We start from the raw sequence: 11,525 nt of genomic DNA on the forward strand, positions 1-11,525 counted from the left end.
TGGTAGCTGCTAGATTTTGTAATGGACTACTTAGGACTTGGTACTTACGAGGTTGGTCACTCGAGAAGAGCCGACGCTTATGCCGACTGGAACTGGGTTGACAGCGCTCACACTCGTCCAGCTCCATCTGAAGCCGTTCAAGGCGATCGTGCTCAGCCAAGGTGGCCAGGCGAGTCAACTCCATGGCCAACGCCTCGGGGGTCATCCCTGTGATGGGGGTGTTCAGGAGCTGTTCTTTCCTGCGGTGAAGCTCGTCTCGTTGTTCCCGGGTGAGAGCCTGGGGCACGTATGGTCTGTGTTCTGTGGCGGCGCCATCGGTGTTACCGTGTGACGCCCCCGCGCGGCCGGCCTGGGCGTCCGTGTACGCCGGGGGCGCGTGGTGCTCGGAGTTGCCCGCCATGAGAATTTCAGTGGTCGAATCGATGCTTTCTCACTCGGACTCCTCTGAGGAATCACCGAGTGACACATTGGAGTGGTCGAGGGCGGGCTCGTTGAACTCGAGAGCCGCCACATGTTTAGCCGTGGCCTGAGTGGCCACAACGTGTTTGATCCAGCGCCGCAACTGCGAGCGCCCGGAAGCTTGCGGCGACGCGAGATGGTAGGGCGAGTGGCCACTCAGTACGGAGCCGAGGGCTGTCGGAGAAGGACTCCGAAGGACGATGCGCGGAAATGCATCGCGCCGAGGACGGACAAAGCCTCCACGTCCAGTGTGGCCTCGCGAAGCCATGCTAAGTCGTCGGCGATGAAGGAGAGTGTCCTGAAACGGATTTCGCCGCCGACTGACATGATGATGAAGAATTCCCCCTACGCCGTGAAATTTGCTATATGCGTAGCCCCATGATGGGCGCCAACTGTCGGGGTTACAATCCTGACAATGAGTACTAGGGGTACGAATAAGGGGCAGAACCTAGCTACGGCGCAGGTGTAACACTCGGTGTTTAACGAGTTAAGGCCCCTCTCGGCGGAGGTAAAAGCCCTACGTCTCGTGCCCTGGGGCTTGCTTTGATTTTGATGGGTATGGTTATAAGGATTGCTCATGCCTGGCTATGGAGGAGGGGAGCGGCTTATATAGAGTGCGCTGCAGCCCCTTGTCTCCCACGTCCCCGAGGCATTAAATGACACTGAATGCTTCAGTTACATGTGTGATGAGCCTCTACTATGGCAGTTACAGGTAACGGTAACCTTGACTCTTGTTAAAGGGTGACTTAGGATTCTTCAACCGTTGTAGCTCCCATGACGCCCTCCTGTCTTCTTTGTTCGAGTGGTGGCCCGTCAGCCAAATGGCGTATGGTCGTCTGAATGCAATTGAGCAATCCGATTGGACTACCTGATATAAGCATCTGAATGTTGGCACGGTCTAGGGACCTACCTATGGTGGTGGTGGGTCCCATGTGGGTCCCAAATGATGGGTCCTTGACCCTACCTCTAATAGATGACCTCATCAGAGGCGGTAGAAGCCATAGTGAGGAGGCCGGCCGGTGGGTTGACGACGCCCCCCTTGAATTTTATGGGAGCGAGACCTAAAAGGTAAAGACCATGTAAGTTCCATTTGCCACAGTGTCCACGGGAAAACTCGATTATGCACCCTATTAGTTGATGTACTCGTAGGACCTAACTCTCATTAAAAATCAGAAAATTTTCACTGTACATATATAAATTAATTACTTAAACAAAAGGAGGGAAACGAAATCCATACCAACCAGCTCGTGGTGACAGGCCTTGCCTAACCAGAACCGAAAAAGCTGCAGGGACGAAAGAGAAAAGGTCCCCTCGCCCCAAGTCACGGCCCACTTTTCCCTTCCTACCCGTTCCCTTGGTTTCCACACCAAATTCAAACTGGGGGGTGAAAGCGCGACGTCAGTCGAAATCTAGGGTGCAAACCGCAAATCCACTCCTCGCCGTCCGAAACGAGAGGCCTTTACTCTACTCCTCTCTACGACTCGCTCCGCCTCCCGTTGTCCCCTGCTCCGCTCCGCTCCGCTCCTCCCCATTTCCTGCCTTCCTTGCTCCCCAGTCCACAGGGCAGCGCCGGAAGCCCGAGCCCCACCGCGCCGGTGACTATGAACGCGGGCGGGCGCCGGCGCTACACCTCGGAGCAGCTCCTCTTCGACGTCCCCACCAATGCCGCGACGGCTGGCGGTGCCGGCAGGTGGACCCAGGTACGGCCAACGATTCCTCGAGATCTGCATGCAGCGCGTGATCTCCGGTTAGCTCATGAATCTGGATTTGGGCTGATTTTGCGTGCAGCGCGGCGGGCTGCGCCGTGGGGACGGGGAGATCTTCGTGTCGGTGGACCCGGCGACGCCGGCACGGCTGCGCGGAGGGGACGCGGCGGCTGGGGAGTCTCCGGGGCAGAGGCACCAGCTCAGCCCCGGGCTGCTCGACCTCCATGCCTTTGATACCGAGCTTATCCCCGATGTAAGACGAGAGCTGCAGTTTTTATAAGTACTGCTTCTGTTCTGATGATCCCGTGTGGCTGCGTTAGATTATAATATTCTTGATTGTAGGAAGTGTTATTCATCTGACGTTCTGAATCCAGTTGTCGAGGCATGGCCGCATGGGTCCTCAGAAGTATTTTTATTTTCTTTGGATCATCGGTGTATGGAAAGCAAACGAAGAACTGTTTCGTTTTTGCTTTAGGCGAATCGAATTTCAGTTACTTGTGCGAAATTAAATGTTTGGTACAGTTTTAGGTAGCTGGTGAGACGTGGCACTGCATCCGGAGGTGTTTTTTGTAGGGTCTCATTTTGGTCATGTTCCTTCCAATGCTGCCCACGCCATGTACTCTGCCTGCAAATATGTGCTTTGGCATCTATGTTCTGCATCTATTTTTAATGAATTTATGGCTGTGTTCAACAGAGGATGCAAAGGCCGGGAGGTTTTGACCTTCCTTTTCAGGAAAAGAAAATCCGCACTGTATGGTTCGATATAATCTATTGATTTGTGTAAGTTAGTTCTTTAGATTAGATGGTATGCTGATGAAGGATCGCTGGTAAACCAAAATATTTAATGTTGTAGCAATGGGACATATAATATTGCCCACATTGTAAATTCTGTATTAAATGTAATTCATATTTATATACAGTTTCAAGTACAAGGAATGTATGATGGTGCTGAAAAGTTTGGTTATACCAATGGAGAAGGCTTTGAAGATTCGGATATGAGCTTTGGTACAGACAAGCAGATGAGCAAGTCCGCTGTTTTTGCTGAAAGTAACTACCTCAAGGCCTTCCCTGAGAAAGAGAAGGCAGCCCCTGTTGCCAAAATCAAAGTGGTGGTATGTTTCTTTGTCTTGCTCCATGATTAAATATTTCTCATTGGCTCATACAAAGCTATGAGGACATCTACTTTTTATAGCTTTGATGTTTAATGTTAAATGCAGGTGCGCAAAAGACCTCTGAACAAGAAGGAGATATCAAAGAAAGAAGAAGATATCATAGACATTGAACAAAATTCTTTGACTGTCCATGAGACTAAACTTAAGGTTCATGCCAAGCATGTTATCCCCATCTTTCTGCCTTATTTTTACTTGTCCATATGATCTTAACTTGCTACTCGCAGCCTATTCTCATTGCTTGATGCCTGGCACATAATTCTGCAGGTTGACCTCACTGAGTATGTCGAAAAGCATGGATTTGTGTTCGATGCTGTTTTGGATGAGGACGTTTCAAATGATGAGGTGATCAATAATCTGCACACTCTATATAATTGTAGTATTAGGTATTATAAATTTATTCTCAACAACCTGAATTCATTCTATTTACAGGTTTATCGTGAAACAGTGGAACCGGTGGTTCCTGCTATTTTCAATCGTACAAAGGCAACTTGTTTTGCATACGGACAAACCGGTATATCTCCAACATCCTCTAGATGCATATGTCTAAAATTGCAGCAGACTAAAGACAACTCCTAACTTACATTGTCCATCCAGGTAGTGGAAAAACCTACACCATGAGACCACTTCCTCTAAAGGCCTCCCAAGACATTTTGAGACTAATGCACCATACATATCGTAATCAGGGGTTTCAGTTATTTTTTAGTTTCTTTGAGATCTACGGAGGGAAATTGTATGATCTGCTTAATGAAAGGAGGTACATTATACCTAAATCTGTTATGTTTATAAATATAGTCTATGCAGAATGCCAATTTTGTTTCAGTTCTGAACAATGATTACCTCATGTAGTAAACTTTGCATGAGAGAAGATGGAAAACAGAAAGTTTGCATTGTTGGTTTACAAGAGTACAGGGTGTCTGATCTTGAAACTATCAAGGAGTTGATTGAGAGAGGTAATGCCACCAGAAGTACTGGTACAACTGGTGCAAACGAGGAGTCGTCACGATCTCATGCCATTCTTCAGCTTGCCATCAAACGGCGTGTTGATGGCAATGAGTCTAAGCCACCCAGATTGGCCGGCAAGTTGTCGTTTATTGACCTGGCTGGCAGTGAGCGTGGTGCTGATACAAATGAAAATGATAAACAAACAAGGTTATCTTACAAAACTTTCTTCTATTATTGTCTTATGTAAGGAACATACAAATGATTTTTGCTAACACTGAAGTGCTTTGAAAAATATTATGCAGAATTGAGGGTGCTGAGATCAATAAAAGTTTGCTTGCTTTAAAGGAATGCATCAGAGCACTTGATAATGATCAGAATCATATTCCCTTCCGTGGTAGCAAGCTGACTGAAGTTTTGCGAGATTCATTCATTGGAGACTCGCGCACTGTCATGATATCATGCATTTCCCCTAGTTCTGGCTCTTGTGAACATACACTGAACACATTGAGATATGCTGATAGGTATTTATCTCTGTTCATTCTTTATGTTGCAGTAGCTGCTTTTTGTCCATGTAACACATGTAACATATTCTCATCTTCAGAGTGAAGAGTCTGTCAAAAGGAAGCAACAGCAAGAAAGATGTGCCTTTGGCCGCTGCACCTTTACGAGAATCGAGTCCTTCCCCATTGGCTTCGGTTGTACCCTCTTTCTCTGCAGCTGAGGTAATGAATGATATCACTGAAAGGAGTAAGTTTGGTTGGCCCAAGCAGCAGTATGCCAAAGAACAGCCATCACCATCGTTTGTGGATAGAATACCCAAGGGCAGGGAAGATACTGAGTTCAGTTCGGCGAATAGTGGTTATTTCAATGAACAAAGAAGCAGAGTTACTGCAGCAACAGGCATAGCCGTGGTACCAGATACAATGTACCAGCAGGGAAGGCAACAGGCACGGAAGGGTAGAGATCCAGGTTCGGAGAATAATATGAGAAATTCTGTTGCTTACCCAATTAGAAGGGCTGTGCCAGACGAAAATGACCATCTGAATGACCTCCTTCAGGTACAGTATTATTGCTTCTGCACCACTTTGTTGATAGAATATGACCAGGGTTAGGTTTTGATGTTTGTTAACTGGTGCAGGAAGAGGAAGATTTAGTGAGTGCTCACAGAAAGCAGGTGGAAGAGACCCTGGACATGATTAAAGAGGTTAGTCGCCTAAAATGGTAAACTGCGTCACCTGTAACTGGTGGTCATGTTATTTTTGCCGTAACCTGTGAATGGCCTCTTGTTTCATCAGGAGATGAACTTGCTAGTTGAAGCAGATCAGCCTGGCAACCAACTAGACGACTACGTTACAAGACTAAGCGGCATCCTCTCACAGAAAGCTGCTGGAATTGTGGATTTACAAGATCGTCTGGCACAGTTCCAGAGGCGCTTAAACGAGAATAGCGTGCTGCTATATTCCGAGTGCCCTTGATCACAAGAGCGGCCTACTCGTCACTACTCCGTCGCCGAGGGTAATGAGGAAGTTGGGGACAGAGGCAGCAGAGTCGATCTGCCCCCATGAGCTCTGCACCGATGCGGTCTCGCCTTTGCGAACGCCGGTGCGCCGACGCAGTTCTGAACCCATAGATGCGGCAAAAGCAGAACTAGGTGGCTAGTTGACTGCTGCTTGCCGTGGCCGACTCCGTAGCATATTTGTACCTGAGTCGTTCCATGGTGTGCGTGTGCCTCGTACTTCCATTCAATCCATGTGTATGTATATCCGCGTCACATGAGTACCCTGCTATTTGTTCATGAGTAAAATTCATTGGTGGTCATTGTAGTTGTTTCGCTGATTCGCTTTAGTCCCTGTACTTAAGAACTCAGTCAATACGGTCACTATATACTCATCTTGATGATTATACGGTCACCGTCAAAACGTACACCTTTGTATTTTCTCTACGTTGACCGGTCAACTCCCCACCCCCACACAGGTCCCACCTGTCAGTGAAAGAATAAAGAAAGAAAGAGAAGTATAAAACATTGCACGAGTGGGGATTCAAACCAGACAGTTGCGCGTGAGGGATCGCATGCACTAGCCACCTGAGCGCGGAACGAGTACTGTCATTGAGCAGAGCTTTGGTATTTTATACACATGCAATGCAACGCATGGCACAGACACGGGTATGCTTTTTTCATTTTAGAACCGCTAGTGTACGCTCACTATAAAGTACTCATGATTTGTTTTTTTTACAGGTCATATCAAAATATATTTCATAATGAATTTTTAACCACATCTACAAATACTTGTGTATTTTTTTACCCTAACTTTTTTATTTTTTTATTTTTTTAAATGTGGAGCCTGAGAGCCAAAAAGCCTCACTCGTTTATTAGCAATTTAGCATACTATAAACATAATCATCATCTTAATAATACAAGAACGATAGATAATGAGAAAAAAAAACTAAATAGATGAGAGCAGAGAGTTCAGGAGGTTAAACATTCCCGTATTATTCTCTTGATTAATACTGTTCATTGCTAAAGTGCGATGCCTGCCCCTCAAAGAAAAAGTGAGCTGCGTGCGTGCGTGTGTAAGTACTGTATAAAAGAGGTACGCCTCAGCACGATACACAAAGCCTTCTGTGCTCAGGTGGTTAGCGCGAGTGGATCTGCAGGTTAAGTCTCAGGTTTGAATCCCCTCTCGCGCATGGTTTTTTCCTGTCTTTATTATTTTCTTCTATTCATTGGACCCGCGTGGAGGTGGGGAGTTGACAGGTCAACGTTTTGACAGTGACTATATAATCACCAAGATGAGTACATAGTGACCGTATTGACTAAGTTCTTAAGTATAGGAACTAAAGCGAATCAGCGAGACAAGTACAATGACCACCAATAAATTTTACTCTTTGTTCATCAATAAATATGCTATCTTTTACGGTGCATGAAGATTCCGGGTTGCAGTGTTCCCCATTGTTTAACGCCGGGTTGCAGTGTTCTCTGTATCTCTATGTATACTACTCCTTCCGTTCACAAATATATGTTTTGAATATTTCAAAATTTTACTATCGACTACATATGAACTGAAAAACGTGTCTCATACATCCGATTCAGAACAAACTCTCTCCGATCCATATTGATTGATGCACACTTAGTATAATTTAGAAGATCTTATATTTGTGAATGTAGGAGTACCTAAACAACATGAAAGGTTTCATCTTACGTCTGTTTTTCACCCAACCTTTCTTTCGTCATCCCTTACCCCCATCGATCGTTGGTCGCTTAGGGTGTATGCAACGGTGTACATAAAAAAGGACAATCCAAAACATCCACGGACATGTCTGTGGACAACAGATAGGGGGGTTGCCATCCAACCCGGTGCATCAAATGTCCATCTCTTGTCCAATAGAGTGAGGAGAGAGAAGAGAGGAGGAAAAGGTGGGTTTACAGTGGGTCAAAGGCTTCTCCATAGTGTATCCGGACTCCTGAAACCACTTCTACATTTACTACCGGTTTAGCATAATTCGGGCAACCTGGGTCGCCGTTAGCCCCCCCCCCCCCCCCCCCCCGCGCCCGCTCGCCTGAAAATATCGGTTGAACCGAATGAAAAAACCGCACCACTCCTCGCGCCTCCCATAAAAGGTTGCCCAACTCAGCCGTCGTGCTGTTGTCCTGCACATCTCCTACCTTGGTCGCTCCCTCCCCTCGCAGATGGGGGGGGGATCGCCATAGCCTAAGTGATCTCTCCCGAGGCAGCGTCGTGCTCGCCTTCATGTGTCATAGCCTTTGACACCCGCGTGTGGTTGTTGATGACGATGCTTCCGCCGACCCCATTCCCCTGTTGGAAAATATAGTAGAAAAAATTTGTCCTACGATCACCCATGAACAATATGAAGATGTATATAAGGTTTGGATCAACGACCGTTACCGACTCCGGACTGCAGCGAAAGTAGACGAGTCGGTGTAGATTGTACTTGGAGTTCCTCGAACCAACCTCGGACGATCCTCGAGCAGAAGATTGAAAGCACGGCCTCTGTACTTGGTTGCAATCGTACAATCTTCATGATCCGGCAGCACTTCGCCATCCAGAGCTAATCGTCCCCCAAGAATTAAAGGAAGGAGATTAGAACCAAACTGGGCTTCTAATTACAAGGATTGGAGGAACTAGGTCTAGCTCTAATTAGATCAACTAGGATCAACTAGAACTAGATGAACTAGAGGAAGCTCCAAAACTTGTATCACAAAAGGGCCTAATACCTCAAGTATATATAGGTTGGGGGGGGGGAGTTGCCAACAAGGAGGGAAAGACCCTCCTTGGGGCGCCGACCAAGGGGAAGGAGTTGGACTCCTCCCCTAGTCCAATTCGCACCCCCCAAAGGAAAGGGGGCCCCACTTCCTATTGGGCCATAGTGGCTTAATACTCCTTCCACTACTAGGCCTTTTAAGCCCTGTTGATATTAAATTAAATATAAAATCCCTCTAACAATTACTAGAGCATTGTATTATTAATTTAAGACATTTGGAACATTTTCCACCCATATATTATTTATCGGTAATACCCGGTATTGCTCGATAAACTCCGAAACCCTTTTGGTAACCCCGAAATGCTTCTGGTTCCTCTCGAAACTATTTCGAATATTAATGAAAAAATTCCACAAATAAATCCTCGACACTCTCGTCCTACTAACACTCAGCAGATCATGATTACCTTAAGCTTGAGACCCCGTAGGTTCGGTAAATTATAGACATGAACAAAACTCCTTCGTTCAATGACCGATAGTGGAGCCGTGAATGTCCATATCGATCCCTATGATTACACGAATGACATTCGAGTGAACTTTTGGTTATCATGTGATGTTCCCTTTGCTTCGTGATACTTTACAAAACCCGAGATGTGTCGGTATCCTCTTGAGTCATGCACATGCTCACTATACCGTCATCCTCGTTGCCGGTTTTGTTCCTCTTTCTTGCTGAAGTGTTTCGGCATCCCCGTGACATAGTCACCTGTGTCTGGCCAGACGATGATTGATGCCATCACACCGAGAGGGCCCTAATAATATCTCTCCATCGCCGGAGGCGGAAATCCCACTCTTGAGCTATATAGTCTCTTATCAAACTTTTGGATGGACCTGTAAGTTGTCACTATGATCATCGTGTTACAGATGACGTTTGAGCAACCCCAAAGTTCACTGCACGGTAGGAAGTGACTATGATAATATCATGGTCTGAGGAACTAAAACACATGCTAACCCTCCGAGTTATAACAATTAATTTCTGACGATATTATCTCAAAGTATAACAAACAAGTTTGGGTCGATTCAACACGATCAGTCTCCTAACGTCATATCTCAATGTTGTTTTAGGACTATCGCGACACTTAGCGATATCCTAAGATCCAGAAAACATGATCACCAACAACACTTGAGCCAGACTTAGAGGCAAGACTAGCACTGGTACAGTGAGGTGCTATACAAACGGTTTTTAACCCCTTTCCGCAGCAACGTTTCGAACCGTCGCCAAGTGAGTGACTGCGATGGGGGGTCCTTCTCACACGACCCAGAAACCGTCGGGGATAGGTAGCCTTGATGTATACAGTTGTCCCTACTAAACTGTTTATGATATCTCAAATGTCCGAAACGCTCCATCCTTGCAACACGTTTGTGCTCGGATTTCCATCACAGTCGGTATTCTGTGGTGCTATGTTTACGATGTGTGACCCATCACAAACGATTTATGATTATAGAAGCAGACAATCACACACATTTACTTTTCCTCGACTGTATGCGATTCGATGTAAGAGCGCACATAGTTGTTGCTATAAAACTGTATGTGAAGCTTGATACATCCCACACGATTCATCCGTCGTACCCACGTCTAATGATCGACCTATCACACGCTTTCTTCTATGGCCAAATGTTTGCGATGCGCACAACATCAAGCGTGTGTGATAAGGTGACTATCGCAAACATTTAATAAGAAAGAACTGTGTGCGATGCTGTTGTTAATCACACATGGTTTTTTCTTTGCTGATCGTGTTTGTAATAGAGATTATCGCACACGTAGTGGATCCTAGAAACGTGTCTGATCTCCACGTCTATCGCAGACGTTTCACTTTCGCAAACCATATGTGCAGTGTAATCCCTAATTTAAAAATCACATGTTTTCAATTTGAAAGTAGGCAATCACTTATTTCATATCCAACCATGTTTATTACAAATATAAGTTCAACCACGAATGCATAATTCGGTGCACAAGTACATATACTGAAGAACTACAGAAGCACCAAGTAAAGAATGATGAACCACAATTGTACTAAAGACTATAAAGAGAGAGGCGAAAGACATTTTGATTGCTGGAGAAGGTGAAGCGGAATGCCCATATTGTGCCCTCCTCCATGTGTAATGCACGCACGACTCTAGGCCAACACCTTGTGATGGCTTCCCGTCCATCCTTTAATATCTTCATTAGGACTTCTCGATGCTCATTGTAGTCTGGATGACATACTTTAAACTTTATGGCGTGTCCACCAATCATGTACTTTGCGAGGTAATCTTGAGTGAACTGCTTCGGGAACCACTGCGAACGAAAAAGATTCAGACATTGTTGTCTAACAACTCATTATGGGAAGTAAAAAGAGAAGGCTACAGAGTTTGTAGTTACCATCTTACAACTCATTATTGTGTTGGATAGAGCATAAAAAATAATTTGCTTGCCACCATTCATATCTTTTTGCTAATAATCCTTATCAGTTTCCTTACTTGATGCTTGTTCATGAATATCTCATTGCCCCATATGCAAAAAGGGTTGATGCTTGGATCCTTGCCAAGGGCATATGTACCTACAACCAACAAGTCAATATTAGAAGCTAACAAGTGTCTAGGCCTGGATCTATATGCAGTACATTATGGAACGACGGGGGGAGTACAAGCCGAGGGATGAAACTAACCTCGGCGGATAATGGTGGCCACTCCCGTTGTTATCCTGCATAAGTAGTGGAAAGGCATGATAAGTACAACAACCTTAACATCAAACAAATATAGCAAAGGTAAACAACATCATCTCCAAATGATAGCTTGAATGTGTTGGTTTCAGCATGCTGTTAAAGCAGATATAAAATGGAAGGCCATGTTACCGACAACAGGCTTAACAGCCATAAAATATTGCAATTCAAACTTGTATTGTTGAAAATGAATAGAATGTAGGTAATGCTTAAATATCACACTGGATAAATGTGTAAAACTGAAATAAAGGGCATGTGTTAACTACACC

The 11,525-nt window shown here is 45.4% G+C and overlaps 1 protein-coding gene across 1 annotated transcript; it reads left to right on the forward strand.

The window, feature by feature from the left end:
- The first annotated feature begins 1,852 nt into the window (after positions 1 to 1,852).
- Positions 1,853 to 6,097, forward strand: LOC123070174 (kinesin-like protein KIN-13B). The gene is made up of 12 exons (XM_044493222.1): positions 1,853 to 2,159; positions 2,248 to 2,418; positions 3,086 to 3,277; positions 3,383 to 3,484; positions 3,602 to 3,679; positions 3,767 to 3,848; positions 3,932 to 4,091; positions 4,184 to 4,486; positions 4,582 to 4,800; positions 4,881 to 5,337; positions 5,418 to 5,483; positions 5,575 to 6,097. The coding sequence occupies exons 1-12, from the start codon at positions 2,061 to 2,063 to the stop codon at positions 5,752 to 5,754; spliced, it is 2,109 nt and encodes a 702-aa protein (XP_044349157.1). The 5' UTR covers positions 1,853 to 2,060; the 3' UTR covers positions 5,755 to 6,097.
- Positions 6,098 to 11,525: the final 5,428 nt, after the last annotated feature.

The sequence above is a fragment of the Triticum aestivum genome, chromosome 3B, assembly GCF_018294505.1.
Source record: "Triticum aestivum cultivar Chinese Spring chromosome 3B, IWGSC CS RefSeq v2.1, whole genome shotgun sequence".
Lineage (NCBI taxonomy): Eukaryota > Viridiplantae > Streptophyta > Magnoliopsida > Poales > Poaceae > Triticum > Triticum aestivum.

Excerpts from the sequence above, each read along its gene's own strand:
- LOC123070174 (XM_044493222.1), top strand. The coding sequence starts at position 2,061 with ATGAACGCGGGCGGGCGCCGGCGCTACACCTCGGAGCAGCTCCTCTTC. Across the intron at positions 4,092-4,183 it reads GATCTGCTTAATGAAAGGAG|TAAACTTTGCATGAGAGAAG; the intron begins GTACATTATACC and ends TACCTCATGTAG. Across the intron at positions 4,487-4,581 it reads GAAAATGATAAACAAACAAG|AATTGAGGGTGCTGAGATCA; the intron begins GTTATCTTACAA and ends AATATTATGCAG.